We start from the raw sequence: 18669 nt of genomic DNA on the forward strand, positions 1-18669 counted from the left end.
CCCTTGTGTGCCCACTTTCTTCCAGATTTTGATTCTGCTTTACAGAAATCACTGGGAGTTTCAATGGGAGCATCACCAAGCCCTGAAGGAAGCAGGAGTATGATACAAAAAAAAAAAAGTATTTGATCATATAACCAAAGACAACATCAGTACATCAATGAATAATGCATATGCTCTGCAGATCCCAAGTGTGCCCTGTGCTGTGTTCTTTGGTATTACAGAAGGGGACACAACAGGCCTGGCCTTAAAATTTTCATGAACAGGGTGACATAGAGAATTGATCTGCAACTGTTCCTAACCAGCAACACCCAGAACTGCAGACAGAAAGAAAAGAGTTTTTCTTTTGGAAAGCTGAAAAGACCCAGTGCAGCAATGGCTATGTTAAAGCTTCTCAGAAAAAGAAAAAAAAAAAAGAAAAAAAAAAAAAAAAAAAAAAAAAAAAAAAAAAAAAAAAAAAAAGGAGGAATGTTTTGTAAAGGGAACATTTAGCAACACACAAGGAGTTGCTCCTACCAATCTCTGTGCAACTGTGGCCCTGATTCTCAGTGTCCATTCTGGAGTCATCTTGCTCTTGGCTGTCATCTTGCTCTTGGCTGTCAACTGTTCGAACCGGGAGTCCAAACACAAGTACAAAGTAAATCAGCTACCTGATTTCTGGGTTTCATTAGGGAGGAAAGTATCCCATGCCTTCTTTATGTTCAAAAGTATCTAGAGATACAATCCCGTCATCAAAAAGCCTTCTTTTTATAAGACAGAAACAAAATCCAAACCATCCACCTAGACCACAAATGCACTCAGCATTGATGCAGAATGCACTGTGATAGAGTAAACCCATATTTCTACACCTGCCGTTATGGATATAGAGTCTGTGCATATAATTGTGAGTGATTACTTACACCATTTACTAACAAAGAGAAGTCAGCTTTCACCTGGGCTTGCTCCTTGCACCCAGGTCCATGTGGTTTTGTCCTTTTCTGTCAGGTACACTTACCAAGGAGCCATTTAGTGCTCAGTGGTAAACAAAAGGTCCCCCCCTCTTTGCTGAGTGAGAAATGACAGCATCCTGCTTTTGCAACACATCAATCTCTACCTCTTCACCTCTCCTCACTCCATGACCAAGCGAGCTGTGATCCTGCTGAGGTGAATATAGTTGGGTGCTTGCATGGGAGAATCACAGAGAGAATGACAACTTGGCAGCTTTCATTCTGCGGATGTTTCCAAGAAAAAGAAAACAAAATTAAACAAGAAAAGCCAGAGAGTAATGAGAAGTAGGTCATTATTTGGCTCTGACCACCAAGCACCTCTGTAGCTGAACAATACAGCAGTCAGAGCAATAAAGTCCAATTCTGCACACTGCTGTTCAAAGAAATAGAGAACTGCCCACAGCAAACAGCATGAAAATCAACATCTTTTCTTTGCTGCTTTATTCTTACTCCCAAATTTAGATTTTGAAAGTAGGAACATGGGAATCAGCTTCAAACTGACTCTCACTTTGCTGCTTAAGGTTCTTCCATAGCTAAAAGAAATGGCAGCCAAGAAGCAGAAGCACAATCATCTCTGATTTTCCCAATCACCTACTTTACATTCTACATGTGGAGTAAGCGTGAGTCAGGCTTCATTTATGCTACTGGGTTTTATTAGCACAGGCCCAAGATTGGCAGAGCATTGGAAGAAAAAGAGATTACACACTGCAGGAGACCCTGATAAGCCTGGAAAACCCCTGGAGTGGATGTAGTTACATCCATGAGTCAGCCTACACCCCTTTGCCAGCCCAGGTTAAGTTGCTTTGAAGAAAACATCAGCTGTAAACAAAAGCACCCTCTGTCAGCAGGTGCTGTGTCTACACTGGGGACACTACAGGGTACAGCTGTAGCTGTGTGTGTGCTGCAGTGTGGGGCTGGAAATGCTGGTGAACTCAGAAATTAAACAACCTGCTGGATTTTCTGCCAGAGAGTTACAAAACATTGTCCTCTCCTTCCACCAAATGACTTTCATTTTGTGAGTATTGCTCCATGGAAAAAGACCTCGGAGTCCTGGTGGACAGTAAATTCTCCATGGGTCAGCAATGTGTCCTTGTGGCCAAGAGGGCCAATGATATCTTAAGGTGCATCAGGAAAAGTGTGTCCAGCAGATCTAGGGAGGTTCTGCTCCCTCTCTACTCTGCCCTGGTGAAATGACACCTGTCATACTGGATCTAGTTTTGGGCTCCCCAGTTCAAGAGAGAGAGGGATGAGGATAAGGCCAATCTCTCTTCAATGTGGCTCAGGACAAGGAATAATGGGTTCAAGCTAGAACATAAGTTCCACCTCAACATGAGGAGAAACTTCTTTACTGTGAGAGGGAAAAGCCCTGGCACAGGCTGCCCAGAGAGGTTGTGGAGTCTCCTTCTCTGGAGATTTTCAACGCCCACCTGGATGTGTTCCTGGGTGATCCTGCTTTGGCAAGGGAGTTGTACTAGATGACCTCTAGAGGTCCCTTCCAACCCCTAGCATTCTATGATTCTATGATAATTTTTATGGTCGTTTTCCTGGCAGCTTTCACACCACAGTGGGGTTGTATCCCTTCAAGTTTCCCACCGTTTGCCTCTTCTATTTGTTTGCTTGGCTTGGAGACTCACTTTTCCTGCTGATGCAAAGGAATCACTTTGTGAAGTCTCTCCACCACATTTAAGGAAGTTTCTCTGAACTGTCACTAGCTTCTACCAGAAAATGTCCTTCCACTTAGCAGAAATAAAACTGCCCAAGGACACACCCAGATGAGCCAGGACATTGACTCTTGCTTTTCTTTAAAGCACATTCACAACCTGCTAAACCCATGTGGGTTACTCACCATTCATAGCACCCAAGGCTGTCACCATTAGCTTCACACCCACAAGCCTTTGTTTGCTGATTAACAGGGTGGAAATCAACTCCCTCACAAAGATATTTGTTTGGGGTTGCTACCGATAACAACTGCATTGCAACAAGGCAGATATTTATTTTCCCACTGATTTTTCTAATTGAAACTTTGTTTGCTACCAGGGAGTTGATTCACCACAGCCCCTCCCTTTACCACCACTGTAGCACAACCGTTTCCATGACATCCCTGGAAAAATCACAGACTTCAGCACAGCAAAACCAACATGTGTCCAGGACCAAAGCTGTCACCCAAAAGGGACAACCCTGTCCTCCTTCCTTTTCCATCTTCCTCTTGTTTCTGCTTGAGCAACTATGTGGCCATCTTACCTGATTCAAAAAGGGGTCAGATGAAGATGAAGTGATGAGCTTGTTGGGTCCACCACACAGTAACATGCTGGTGAGGCCAGACATGGAAAGTAGCTCAACTGTGTGGTAAGGGAAGGACAACAAATCTCAGCTGCAGTTTTGCATCAGCTACTGACAGCTGCAAAACTGCACTCTCAGGCCCAATGGTTTTATAGCTGCATTATTTATGGCAGTAAGTCTAGATCCCAGAACTGACCCTGTGACACAGAACCTCAGCAAACAGTGCTCTCATTAATCCAAATTCAGGGCTTTCACTCCAGCACCACCACTCTCACACTATTTGCTGGAAAATACTCCCACACAGATTATGCTGATATGTATAGACCATATGGGCTTGAATATCACTCAGCCTGAGGAGAGAAATGTCTCCAAGTGCCCAGCTTGTGTGGGCAAGCACTTATGCCCTGTGCAATGAGTCCTTCAGGGATGCTGCATCTCACATGGTTACTGAGCTCTCTCAACAGGCAATGCCCTGCCTGAACATCAGGGAACTTTTAGGAAGGGTGATCAAGCCATGAGAGCATCAGCAATTTTCATGGTCATTAGAAGGAATTATCTACAGATTTTGCTATCTACTGGTTTCAGATTCAACCGAAGTCATTCAGGTTGGTCTGCAAATAGGTATTTCTGAAGCCTTCCTTCAGATGGAGGAGACCACATGAGAATCACACAAACAGCACCTGCAGAGGTACAGTCCAACCACACCTTCCTCGTTACTCACAGCTCAACAATGCCATTCACTGTCTATAAACCTGCACATTTTTTCCTCTATAACTGTAATCTTCCTCTTTTCATTCATTACAGTCTTTCCCCTTAGTTACTAAAACTGTTTCAGGAGTCTATGAGGGCACACAAAACCATGGCTGCTGCCAACAGGTAATTACAGCAGCCAAAAATTAATTGGGCACAAGGAAGTCATAGCCTTGTGAGGTGAGGATCAACACCAGCTCACTTTTTGGCAGAGTGATCTCATCTCATGTAAGTTTACAGTAGTGGGGTTTGTGCTGTTATGCTGGGAGAAAAGAGAGATAGACTATCCATGCTTCCACAGTTCCTAATGGATATTCCCTTCTTCAACTATTTCCCTGCCACCATGGGTTTGAGTAAGTAGCCTCCTACAAAGCTACCAACAACTGCAACTTAAAAACAAGCAAAAAAAAAAAAAAAAAAAAAAAAAACAAAAAAAAAAACCAAAAAAACCAAAACCCAAGCAATGACAAAAAACCCACACACAAGGAAAGAAAAGCAAAACCCAACAAACAAGACAAAAAGTACTACTGCTTGCATCAGCACAGAGAAATACTATGTGCCAGCTCTGCATAAGGCTGCTAGTACACCTGCACATAACCTGCATCACAACACAATGAGATCCTTCACACCTGCCTTGCCTGTAGTAGGAGATGGAAGGTGAGGAAGCAGGGTTTCTAGGAGAGAGGCAGCACTTCCCAGGTGCTGCCAAGATGCTGTTTATTGGTAAATGAAGCCTCTTGAGTCCTAAACAACCTTCCCAGAGGAAGACAGAGTCGCAACTGCCATATGGGGAGTGGGAAGAGGATGCCACTTAGCAAAAGTGGATGAGAAAATACATGCAGAAACACACACGCTCACACACACAATTTGTTCTGTAACTGCACTGAATGACAAAATCCATTTCTTCCTCTCCAATACATCCTTCTCCACACAGCTTATGCAACCTTCCAGACAACAAGAGCAGATGACTAGTACTCCTGAACAGAGCATCCTTACTCATGCACCCTAGGGAGCTAGGAAGCTCTGCCCTCCAGGCAAGGAACTTGGTAAAAACCCAGACTACTGATCTGCTGTGGGTTTACAGAGACACTCTGTCTAAAAATCACCAACTGAAGATGAACAGCAATGTTGACAGGCCTGAAACAGAGCCTGCAGTAGCACCTTTGACAGTCTGTGTTTTGTACAACTCTTTTGCTCCATTCCCCTAGCTGTAAAGCTGAGCTGCCAAAGTACACCCTCCTTTCAGGGCTACTGTGTACTCCCACTTACTTTTGGCATAATGGATTAGGATCTCTCACAATCCTCAAACTTTGAAAAGACAGAACTGCAGAGGAGCACTTTTGATGTAAAAGGGAACACAGTGCTGCCTTCACAAGGACAAAACTCTATGCAAAAACAGTTTGAGTGGCTCTGAATTTCCCAGAGAGGAATCATTTGATGCAAACTCATGTCTCCACTCCATTTCAGAAAGCTGTGGGCTCATCCCACATTCTTCAGAGACCACTTGCACATCCCCAGTCATGTTTGTGCTTTCTCCCACTTGAGAAGCCCGGAGGATTTTCTGAGAAGTGCTTTTGACCACTGTCTCTCTTTGCTTTCCTTCACTCAGTCCTAGTGGTACCATTGATTCAGTGTAGCCTCTTTAAATGCCCTCTGAGTATAGAGACTGACTTTTATAGGGCTACATTCTGGCTCAGGCAGTGGCTGGCTCCAGAGCCAGACAGGTGATAAAATTTATCACCTTAGGATCTTTACATAGAAACTGGCCATTGATCAATTTTATTCTTAGGCTCAAGCAGAAGTTTTATTTATCATGAAACCAACATCATTATTTTTTTAAAATGGGTATATTTTGCTGGATGGGTTAATTGTGATGAAAACTCATTTCTTGCCTAGGAATTCCTGGCCATATTCGGAGTCATTTTACTGAGGTCAGGGGTGCTGATATACAGCAGAAAGAATAATTTCCTCTACTACAGCAATTACTGGCAAAAATCAATGACCCCTGTGTTAAGCTGGGGGCCAAGGGAGGTAAATGTAATTGTGCTTTCTAGTTTTAAAAATTCCCAGAGCCTCAGAGGCATGCCTCCCCTTACACATGTATTGAGGATAACTATCGAGCCATCTAGAAAGGATTCCTATTAGGATGCCAAACTTCCTAGTATCCCAAGGTCAAAAGGGTTTTTTTTTTAGTGCTACTGAAATGCAATCTTTAGGTAGGACTGAGATTATCTAATTGATGGGGGAAAAAAAATCTCCAAAGGCTTCATGCAGTTTAAGTGTAGTGCTCACCTATAAATTACAGTAGTGTTATCAACACAATGTCAGACAGCACAGGAGACTCTTCAATCACAGAACTTGTGGTGCAAAAATAGTTCAGCTCTTATTCAGAACACTGGGCTCTGCTGGTGTTCCTGTCCCCAGTGTCTTTTCAGAGGAGTGTCTGCTGAAACTGCTATTTAATGGTCACTTTGACTTTTTGTTTAAAAAGGACATGGGCCCTGAAGAAGAACTGGGGTAAAGCCATTGTGTCCACGCCACAATTATTGCTGCTCTTCATCTTTTTCCTTATGGCTTTTTTTGTCTATAGATTCAGACTGGGAAGCAGATGGACTAGCCAGCTCTACCCCTCTCTGCTTGCAGAGCACTACTTTTAGAAGTGGCTTATTGCTCCACTGCTTTTTTTTTCAATTCTTAAGCCAAATGTGCAACGATGGATTTGGCAGCCACACTCTCACCATCCACCCCCAGTCAGCTGATCAGTCACTATCTCAGCTGTGTGGGGGGATGCAAAGGCTGCTCCTTCCTCATTCTGCAGTTGGAGACTGTTCCCTACCAGAAACACTGAGGTTGGACCATGAAGAAGGGTCTCAGGGAAGCTGTGCAATCGAGTTCATCTGTATGTGCAAAATTTACAACTACAGTGTGAATGGTGGCAGGGATCTACATGCATGGGTCTGCCATCATTAACCTCTTAAACCAAACACCCAGCATTGCAATCATTCCTGCTGAGCTCCCTCCTCATTCTGGCATCGTGGATGAAAATCATCCAAAGCAAAAAAACTTTTCCCTGCATTTGTTTGAAACCTTGAAACAACATTACTAGCATCACTGAAGTACAGACAGGGGCTCAGCAGCAGCCAAAGATGGACCTTGCTCATTAGCATGTACCTAACACACGTTTGACTTTAGAACCCGAAAATTTCATTGCTCACAAACTATTAGATCTCTAAGCCCAAAATGTGTTTTCAGTAAGGTTTGTGTTGCTTTGAGGACTCAGAAAAGCAACTTTTGGAGCTAAGGAACATTTCTGAGGAAGGAAAAATGTGATTAAAAATGTATTTGATAAAACGAAGGAGGGGTTATGATGTTTTTTTAACTGCAATTTTATTTTATTTTATCTCAGAAAAATGCCCTAAATCTAAGAGAGGTGAACAATTACTGGATTTTGGTTTGCATCTTTTTCAAAATAAAATTATTCTCATCTAGGTTTTGTGGGGTTTCCCCCCCTTAAACCAAATTAACTATATATTGGAATGACCTTGTAGCAGGTTTTTGTAGTTCTTTAATCACCAGTGGCTGCTAAATGAAGCATATCTATTTTCTCTGTTACATTACTATTGGCAACCAGGTCTTCAGTAAGTGCCCAGAAATATTTCCATGGCAACAAAAAGCATTCAGCATTGCTACTGTTTTGTGCCAATTTAGCTTTAAAATATTCTTTTGTGGAAAGGAATATGGTACATTAAGTGAAATAAAGTCAAGATGCAATGTTCTGAAAAGAATATAAGGATAAACAGGAAATATGTATTTTGCAAAACTGGGGGAAAAAATGTCAAATGGAAGGAAAAATGTTCAAAGCTAATATTGATGCTACTGAATGCCTTTGCTGACTGTCAGCAAGCCCATATGCTTGCTTACATTGTCACTTAGGGTTAGGTAACAAAGCTCACAGAAATAAAGATACCTCAAACATCTCTCAGTCATTTTAATGGGTCAGTAAAACTTTAAGTTGCCAGGGTATTACAGTTTCTCTGCATGTCTAGCTTACCATCAGAAAAGTTCATACTCCTGATGTTAGAGAATGAATCTAAGGGGAAAAGAGAAAATAAAGAGTTGAAAAATGAAATAAAAAGAGCACATGTGTGCTCTGGAAGTAAAGGGTCACTTAGAAGAGCAAAACCAGTTCTTCCACATCAAAGATCTTGTGGAAGATATTTTCAAATCACAGTTCAGCACTTTCTTTCCTGTTATACAACTTAGTTCAGAGAAAAAAGGTATCAGCTCCCAGCCCTCCAACTCCCAAACAGCCAACATCATGACTATAATGTCTTGAGACCATGGGATGGACATTTGGGCAGTGCCTTGCAGAGATAAGAGATAAAAGACAATCTGAGAGCATTGGGATTGACATTCCCTCTGGTGTAAAAAGCAACACAATGCCCTCTGAAGTGGAAGTAGAGAGCTCTAGGCAGCTGCAATGTAGGTGCTGGGGAGCTCTGTAAGGCCAGGTGGACAGTCCCCAATGGGTCCAGGCAGCTGACTGAGAAGGAAAGAAAAAAAATAGTGAAAAAGTACAACAGCAGCTTGATCAGTACCTGCTGTCAGCTGGGACAGAGGTTCAGAGGGACCCTCTCCTTTAGCTGCAGTGATGGGCTACTTTACTGTCTCTCACCAGAAAAATTCATCTGATCTATCACATGCTTCTAAGGATGCCTCCTTTCAGATATCTCTGCAGACAGGACTGCAGCTAAGAAACTGCCCATTCCTGGACCCTGTTTCCCAGAGAGCTTACCACCTTTTCTCCCATCCACTGTGAGCCAGGGGGTAGTCCAGAGACAGGACAAAGATCTGGAGGCCACCATCAGAATTCAGCACATGGTTCCTCCCCAGCATCCTCTGAGGAGCCCCAGGATTGGCCAAGAATCACTGTACCAACCCTTCTTGGGCATACAGGAGACAAGGCTGCACCCTGGGTAGCAATTGTCTAGAAGGACCCATGGTCCCAGCACTCCCTGGAAGGACAGGATATGCCATACTCAGTGGTGTCTGTGCACACACTGGACACATAATCCAAGCACACACAGCAAATCCAGCCCTGCAGCATTGACTTGGTGCCTATGAACAAACCCTGTGGGCAGGGTCCCACAGAGCAATGTGCAAGGGTGCCAGAAAGTAGAGGATCTCTACAGGTTAGAGGTTGGGCTCCAAGAAGACACAGCTCTAGGGTGCTTAACCTGAGAATTGGCAATCATTCACCTGAAACATGAAAAAAGCAGTCTCAGTCTGGGAATCAGAACAGATAGACCAAAAGCTTATTTATCTTAATTATTTACTTGTTGGCCATAACAGTGTAAGGAATAGCGAGAAAGAAAAGAGCTAATTTTAACATTCATTAAAGAACACCATCAAGTTTATACCCTCTCAGTCTGATATTCCTATTAAATGCCAAAAAAAAAAGAGTATAATCTTCCACAATCTGCACAGAAAAGGCAAAACATGTAAGACAAGAAGCCAAGAGCAATGAAAAGCTCTTGGTCATTGCAAAACAAACATTCTCAAGAGCATCTACTATCTGAGTTCAAAAAAATGAATTTAGATATTTGAAGCCAACTTCTGAGACCCTCAGTGAGTCTCAAGTTCATTACCAGCTCCTTAATGTAGACCTCCTCCCTCTCCTTTCCTCCCTTATCCCATATATTCATGAAGAGTGGCTTTGATCCACTAAGACCCCAGGATGCTGTCAGCAGGACTGCAGCTTTCCTGCTTGGGGTTGTTTCTCATAGCTTCACCAGTCCTCTGGGACCCATTTAATTTCCGGCCACATTCACAGTGATATTTCATGAGTAGAACTCATGTGGCTGAAATTCAGTCCTGAACCCAATCGACTAAAAAGCTGCTCATGTCATTTAATGATCCAAACTCAGAGTTAGGCCTATTTAAAACTGCAAATACCAAATTCAGTTCTTCTTCCCATAATCTCCTGCCTGCTGTCCTCTTCAGCCTTATTTTGAAAAGCCTGTGGGGGTGGTGGGAGGGGAGGAAAGAGATTTGGGAGCCTTTCATCCATAAAATCATGAGATATGGCTGGCTTTTTAGTACAGCATTTCACAGCACATGGCACGGTAACATCTTGAGATTCCTGGCACAAAGAAACAAGGTTTGGGATTATATATATATATCTTTAATAGCAATGACGCAAAGGCAGATGGTTCTCAAAGCAAAGGCTTAAGGCTAAACTTTCCCTTTGAAGGGTCCTGCTACCAGAAACAAAACACGAGGGGAAGAAAACACTCCTTGCAACAGGGCCCAATTGCCTTCTAATACACAGCACTTTACCCTGGGGATGTCCACTTATTTCAATGAGATTAGTCTCACAAAGGAGAATTTGAAACAGATAAGGTTAGACTTTTCTTTGGGATTTGGGGAGTTTTATTTCAGCTGTGGGAAAGAGAGACAGCACAGAACATAATAAGCAGATTAGCAATGAAATAAATGAATACTAGAAATGAGAGGTCTGAATAATACAGTTAGGATGAGTGCTAGCTGCTTACCTGCAAAACTTGCCTTGCCATTATTATTTCCTAAGGAGCCACCCAAGCTGAGGTTGCACTTGTGACCTCCCATCCTCACAGAGGGTTCACCTTCTTCCTCAGCAATGGGAGGAAGCTGATCAAGTGGCTGGAGATCTTCCTTTGTCCAGTAGAATCCATTGGCTGTCAAGGACCTGATGCTTTCAGCACATGGCTCTGGTAAGCAGGTGGTATTTTTAAGCAGTTTTTGCCCCTGCAGACCCATTTCAGATCCAGGGGGGATGTCTTCTAAAGCAAGATCAGGACTAACAATGTGACCATCTTCTCTAGGATAGAAGTACTCCTCATCGCAGAGGTCCAAGTGCTGTTCATCTGCTTCCTCAGAATAGTCATCATAAATTCCTCCATTATTCTCCAAGTCCCTCTTCCTCTCTTTTTCTGACTTACGACCCATCCCACTCAAGTTCAGCAGTGAAGCAGATATAGAGCCCCCAGCTTGTTGGATAGCTTCGTATATCTGAGACATCCAAGATGACAGTGGCTGAAGGAAATTCTGAGCAGACTCAGAAGCCATGTTTAACACCATGCCAGTATCTGGTGATCAGTTGTTCAGCTTCCCCAGCATGTCACTTATAATTCAGGGAGCTACAGAATAAGCACCAGAAGAGATTACTGTAAATTGCTTGTCCATCAACAACCGTCGACACACTATCTATGTAAGATGTTTAGAACTTAGAGGAGAAATGGAAAAAACACTGCTAGTTATTAAGATTACTATTAGAAATCCCAAAATGATGGACAAACTACACATATTCCTGCAGAAATCTGGAAGGCTTTAATCCAATTGCTGAAACTCATAAAAGTGAAAACACAGAAGTACCTTTTCTGAAGTGTGCACATTCTGGTGACAGCTGTGAACAGACCTGCTAAAAAAAAATACAAAACAACCTGCAGTCAAAAATCACAATCTCCTTGACTTGACTTCTACTGTATCCTCAGCATCAGGAAGTCCAGGTGGGAAAACTGAAAGGAAGACAATTCTGGGGAGAATTCTGTTTTGACTGATGAAGTGATAGGCCCAAAGCATGCAGAACCAGCCCAACTATCTCAAATGCTTTGCTCCAGAAAGACTCTGGAAGAAGCTCTCTTTGCCTAGAGAGTTACAGGACCCAAGGTTGTTTTGGTCTTCACAGAAATAACATTTAAAAAAAAAAATAAACACAGGAGGTGGAATATTCATTTAAATTCCCAATATTAAATTACTGGGAACAGAAGTCAGCAAAAGCATGGGTGTCATGTTCAAGGCTAGGCTGGATGGAGCTTTGAGCAACTTCCACCTGGTCTAGTAGGAGATGCTCCTGCTCATGGCAAGGGAGTTGGAACTAGATGATCTTAAAGTCTCTTCCATCCCAAATCACTCTATGATTCCATGTTGATATGATATGTTTTCTCAAAACTCATCTAAACCCTAAATAAAAACATATTTTGCAGAAAGTTAAGGTGCCTTTTTGCCCGATATACATCTGCCCACATTATTACAAGACAGATATTCTTTTAGGAATAAGAGAAAGAGAAATCTACAAATAGGATGATGGATTCAGGAAGAAATAATTAAACAGTTGCAGATTTTAGGCTAAAATATGGCTAAATAGAAGCAGAAAGAAGCTTCAAAAATTAATACTAGAGTCTTGCTGAATTTAGAGGTCTGGGAGCAAACTGTGAAAGAGTAAATACAGTAGAAACAGCAATAAAATAAGTACTGCAATGTGCACTACCTTGTGAAATAGTCTCCAGATAAAAGTAGTGGGAAATCCAGTGTTTCAATTTTCTTTATGTAAGAGGGACTAGGGAGATCCCACATTGTCTGGGGAACATCTTTTTTTACAGATGAGATCAGTGACTTTAAAGGTCTCTACTTTTTGAACCACCCATGCCAAATAATTTTGTTCAGTGATGTTGACTTGTGCTGCAGACACTTCCAACAAGTTTATTATCAGCTTCAGTATCTACTAAGAATTACAGCCCTAACAAGGGCAGTAAATGAATGTAGACTACTCAAGGCATTTTAAAAGCTGATGGCTTTTACACACTCTTCAGGCTCAGGGCATTTACTCTTTCCAGTATCCACCTGTCAGCTGCTGACCTCTGGCTCAGCCCCTGGGACCCAGGTAATGTGCCCTGCCATGCATTAGGGTTTTGGCAAGGCACAGACAATGTCCTGGCATAACCTGCCAGGTGAGCTGTTCCCTTCCTTGACCCTTCTTTTTCTAGGAAAAAGCCCCTGCCAAAGCCTCTCTGCTTTGTGAAACTTATTTTCTCCCAGGGCTAAAGTGTTCACACACTCCAAACACCAAATTTTCAGCATAATGCAGATTTGTTACTGGTAAACCACAGCAACAGAGAAGTCACTGGGAGGAGAGAGTTTTTCTAACAGTGAGATTCTTTCAAGCATGGAAGGAGATAAATTGGGGTGGGTAAGTGTTGCATATGTTCTTAACCTGTCATTTATTCACAGGCAACAGCAAATTAATATTGAATTTCTGATGAAAGGAGTACTTCATAACACTGTCTCCATCTCAGCAGCCAGATACATAACAGCAGTAGCCCTTGGAGGGATGGAGGCATCCAGGAGTGATAACAAACCAACGCGGATAAAATATGAGGCATACACACACACAACCACAGTTCTACCTGAGACCTGGAAATTTGTCTAGATTAAATCCAGAGAACCCTAACAAAAGGTTTCTAGACAATAGATAGGACACCCCCCAAAACCTGTATTGCTTTGCAATAACACCTGCAGCAGAACTGTACAACTTGCAACCCAATTGCCTTCATCATCCCTAGATTGCCTACAGGCAAAATACAACTTCCAGGGTGCTCAACTCTGTTTAGCCTTTGTTTGGCTTTTCCTCCCCTCCTCTCCCTCTTACCAAAGACTCCACAGTCAGTAATATGCAGAACAACTGGAGTTCAACTGAATTATAAAATGCATATTTTTGGTCTTGGAACAGATGGATAAAATGTGTAACAAGCTGCAGATAAGTTTAGGCGGGTAATGTTTTTACAAACTCAACAGAGGATCAAAGGGAGCTGAGCTCTGTTAATAGGCTTGCTGTTTCCCAGGAGCTCTCTCTCTTAATTAGCAGGCACTGCTCTAACGGGGTGTTTATGATGTATTCCACAACATGGCCTTTTCAACATAACTGATTTTTACTTTTGAATTCTCTAACAATTTTGACTTCTATTAGAAGAAAAAAAAAAAAAAGAAAGAAAGAAAATAACTGAGAAGAGCATTTAAATGAAAAATCCATTTCTTTCTGAAAGCATTTATCAAAAAAGAAAGAGAGAAAAAAAAAACAGTTTAGCAAACTCACTTCAAGTTTCATCTTCTAAAACTAACCACAAGAATTTTCACACTGAATTGCCTGCTTAACTCAAAATTGTTTTTTTTTTTCCTCTTGGAAAATCAGGTGGCTAAAAGGATCAATGTTAAGCCTCTCACAGAAACTATCATAACCTCTGCTACAATCTATATTTCCTCGTCTTGATAAGATCATTATTCCTGAGTAGCATTCCCATTGAGAGGTGCAATTATTGTACAGCTAAAAAAAGACACCTATTAGCAGAAATTCAAACACTATCACAATGCAGAGGTTTGTAATATTAGCAAAGTGTCTTTCAGTCTTCTTGATAGGCAGGCTCCTAAAAATTGCCATCAGATGTGCACTTCTTACAATGATTTCCCTTATTCAAGCTTTTGAAAGAGCGTAGGCACAAACTTCCTTTCCTTCAGTCACTTTTTGTGTGGCCCTTTCAAAAGTTTCACAGAATCCCAGAAGGGACCTCTAGAAATCATCTTCTCTGATCCCCCTGCCAGAGCAGGGCTGCCTAGAGCAGTATCCAGGCAGGTTTCAAATGCCTCCAGACACCTCCCTGGGCAACCTGTTCCAGTGCTTGTCACCCTCATCCCAAAGAAGTTTTCATGTTAAGATGGAACTTCCCATGTTCTGGTTTGTGCTCATTGTCCCTTGTCACAGTATTCCAGATGTGGCCCTACTAGGGCAGAGCAGAGGGGGAGGATGACCTCCTTTGACCTAGTGGCCACACTCTTCCTAATGCATCCCAGGATACCCTTGGAATCCTTGGCCAAAAGGGCATAATGCTGGCTCACATTTACTGTCTACCAGGATTCCAAAATCCTTCTCCTCATATCTCTCTCAGGATCTTTCCAGCAGGTCAACCCCTACCCTATACTGAGGTGCATGGGGTGACTTCAGCCCTGTTGAAGGACCTTACACTTGCCCTTGTTGAACCTCATGTAGTTTCTCTCTGCCTAACTCTCCAGCCTGTCCAGGTCACACTGGATGGCAGCACAGCCCTCTGGTGTGTCAGTCACTCCTCCCAGCTTTGTGTCATCATCAATCTCGGGTCATCAATCAACCAAACCCCCACCTTCTAAGGAGGCTTGTGGACCACAGGTAGAAAACAGTATCTCAGCATATCATAACTGAATGATTTTCAAGCGAGTGCTTATTTCTGAAACACCAGATGAGGAAGAAATCCACAGCCCCATCTGTCTGCCTGGGAATGTACTGCCCTGGGTAAAGACACAAGATGATGAAATGATCTCCCAACTATCAAAGTTCAGAAGACATCTTTGTCACATCACTGTTTTAGAAAGATGCACTTCTTTTGCCACTGCCAAAAAAATTGTACCAAGAAGGATTTTTAGCAGTTTGGGCAAGTTGCTGAATCCATCTGTCCACAACTAAAACTCTGAGCACTGTGCTGGGTCATTGGTTCAGACAGTCCCACTACACGTACCCACAGGAATGATTTCTGCCCTCCTCGTTTCTCAGAAACTTTCATTAAGATGTTGATCATCATTTACCTTTATTTCCTGATCTCAAACACAGAGCAACAGCACCCATACCCACCAGCACAACACGAATCATATCCATGGACAGGAGCTTACAGACCCACCATGAAGCCTTGGCCCAAGCTTAGCAAAAAAAAACCTAAACTAAGATGTGAACCTAAGCTGATGCCTGGACCATCAAGGGTCAGCACAAAGGCCAAGGTCATTTTCTTGCCGATGAAAAGAGTGCTTAGAGGAGTGAGATGATTTAATAACTCTTTTTAAGCCATGGAAAATTATAATGAGCCTGATCCTTCCTTTAGACTGGAACCCAATTAGCACACATGTAAAATAGCAGAGGGGAGATTAGAAATGTACTCTGCTGAAGGCAGGCAGCAGCAGCAGCACTGGGCCAAGAAATCCTCTGTCCTAGTTTTGGGAACAATCTGGACTCTTTGCCGTGGTTGCCAGAATCATGTTTAACAAGATGCTAGCAAAGCCCTTCCATCCTCATAGTGAAGGATAACCAAACACTGTTATGATGAAGCTGTCTTTCCAGTTAAAGCTGTCACAGTGCTAAACCCAGCCTGTGCACTTCAAGCTGTGCAGCTGATTGGAGCCTCTTGCAGAAGCATTATGAGGAAAGTTCATAGAGAGGTCCCATGGTTCACATCAACTGTGAGCATCAGTGCTGATCAAGTTTCCCTAAGGTAAAACAAAACAGAAATACAGAACATCTTGGTACCTTTTTGGCCTACGTGCTATTAAAATTCTATTTATGTAGCTGAATGTAGCACACACACACTCACACAAAGAAAAAAAAAATAAAAAAAGACAGAGGCACTTTCCAAAGGATTATGTGCTCTGCAATGACAGTTTTCAGCTGGTGATTCAGGAACTCCAGGGCATTCAAGGAAGGCCGAATGTTTTATGCCAATAAATTACACACACCTCATTGGAAACTTTCAAGGGTTACAAATCAACAGACAATAAACCTACTGCTGCAATGCACTGGTCCTGCAAGCCCCAAAAGAGTGAAGTGAAAACAAAGATGAGCTCAGACAGCAGTGCACCCTGCTGCACCAGGTTTAGCCCACGCAGAGGAAGCCTGCTGATTTATTCCCCACTCCCAAGTCATCTCATGCCTTTGCAGGCGATCACTACCAGTGATGCTGTGCCAAATTAGTTGTAAAAATTCATACCCAAATGACAGAAGTGGTTTTGATCAGGATATTTAGCCCCATGGTGTCTCCTACTTTCTTCCCACTCCTTTGTTGCACGCTCTCCTTTTGTCAAAAATAATGGGAACAATTACTGATCCTCAAAGTTTCAGTGTGATGGGGACAAGAGGAAGAGAATAGAATGAAAAATGAATTATGCAAATGTGACATTAATCATTCATACCTGTAGAGCCTTTTTCAAAAAAAAATAAAAAAAGGTCTCTCCAACGTATTGAGTATATGGTAATAAGTTAAGTCAAAAAAAGGTGCTCCTAGAAGACCAGCATCCAAATATTGTGCCCAGAAGCTCCAACAGCAACAGGGATGAGGACCTGATGGCAATTTTCTATGCTGGCCACTTTGTGCTTTATTTTTGCATAGACCTCCTGAACTCAGCTGTGTGTTTGTGAGTCCAGTGAACTCACAAAACATAGAATATGTGACTGTACAGATCGATTCTAGTGCCACCAAAATAATAATATAAAACTTGAGGGACTTTTCAGGAGGAAGAAAATTAGAACACTTGACTTGATCATCAAATTTGGTGTGGATATACCAGAGAGCCAGAATCTGCCTTGGTACTGATTTTGAGTCCAGGATCACTCCATTGAAGCCAGTCACATCCTCCAAATTAAAATAAGGTCCTCTGCTCTAAAGAGCCATTTGTCACCATAGGCACAAAACCCTAATAGTTCTGTGCCAAGTGGTAGTGCACAAAGAAACAATGAGTAATTACTTTTACCTCTCAGACCTAGGGTTACAAAAAGGGCAGAAATTCACAGATCATTGGACAGCTAAGAAAGTGGTTTTGGTAATGGCAACCGTGCTCTATCAAGGCAAAGGAGAGAGAAACATTTGTAATTACTGGATTAGGGGAACAAAAGTAGTAACCAGCAGTCAGAAATTACAGCACAATCTGTAGCTAAACTGCTATGGCTCTTGGCTCCTCAGCTTGCATGAACACAGAAGAGCCAAGAGGAAATCACAAGTTTAAAAGGCTGGAGAAACACCAATTTACACCAGCACTTGAACCCACCCACCTGTGTTGTCAAGCTGTTGCACAGAGCAGACCCAGTAGTCTGACTGTTCACCCTGCCTGCAAGTCATGCTACCCATCTGCAGCAACTCAACAAGCCAGGGTCAACCAGAGCAATTACTTGCATGGAAATTAGCAGTGGGAGAGCATGTCTGGCTGTTTAACACAATGAAGATATTTTAGAAACATTTTGAGGAGCCACCCACTTACTTGTTACTCCTTCGTCTCCCGCACACACTCCATCATTACAGAACCCGTGGAAATTGCTGTGTATGGACCACCAGTGCTGCTTGGGAACCACAGCTCTGAGCAGCAAATTCCATGGATGATTATTCATTCCTGGTCATCCATCTTTGGGTGCACACACAGCTAAGTCCATAGCTCCCATCTCCTTTCACTTCTGCCAAGTCAACCACCAGTCCAGCTGGACATGCTGGGAGGCTGAGGGGTCACTGGGAAAACCAGATTATTTAAAAGGATTCAGAGCCATAAATCTGAGCAAGCAGTTGTCCCTACCAACTCAGGAACCCTTAGCTAGTCTCATCCTTCATTTAAGTCAGATTGGTTACATATCAAGCTCTAGTATCTAGGACAGGCACCAGTGGTGACAGTCTCACTGTCCAATGTCCAGCCACTCTTACTAGGAGCCTTTACAGCAGCAATTGAGAGAAAAAGTGGTTTAGAAGACAGCCTGCACTTGGGCACTGAGAATCTTCACTTTCTAGAGCTCCCTTCCTTCCTGCCACTTGTTTCTCAAGGAACCCTGGCTGAGCTATGTACCTCAACTGGGTGTTTGAGACTGGATGTGGCACTTAGTGCCAGGGCATAGCAAATGTGGTGGTGTTAGGTCACAGGCTGGACATTTGATCTCAGAGGTCTTTCCCAGCCACAGTGATTCTGTGTGACGTGAATAACCCCAGGCTCATTCTCAGTCTGCACCTTGCTGAGGACCATGGAGCTACCGAGTACTCAGAAAAAGGGTTGCAAAAAAAAAAAAACCCCACAC

The 18669-nt window shown here is 42.7% G+C and overlaps 1 protein-coding gene across 1 annotated transcript in view; it reads right to left on the minus strand.

Moving 5' to 3' along the window:
• Positions 1-11132, minus strand: part of SYT16 (synaptotagmin 16) — a 38953-nt gene extending 27821 nt beyond the window's left edge. The window contains exon 1 of the mRNA XM_008501041.2: positions 10568-11132. Coding sequence (XP_008499263.1) covers positions 10568-11132 — 565 coding nt within the window. The remainder of the gene's footprint in view (positions 1-10567) is intronic.
• Positions 11133-18669: the final 7537 nt, after the last annotated feature.

This window comes from Calypte anna, chromosome 5A, assembly GCF_003957555.1.
Source record: "Calypte anna isolate BGI_N300 chromosome 5A, bCalAnn1_v1.p, whole genome shotgun sequence".
Classification (NCBI taxonomy): Eukaryota; Metazoa; Chordata; class Aves; order Apodiformes; family Trochilidae; genus Calypte; species Calypte anna.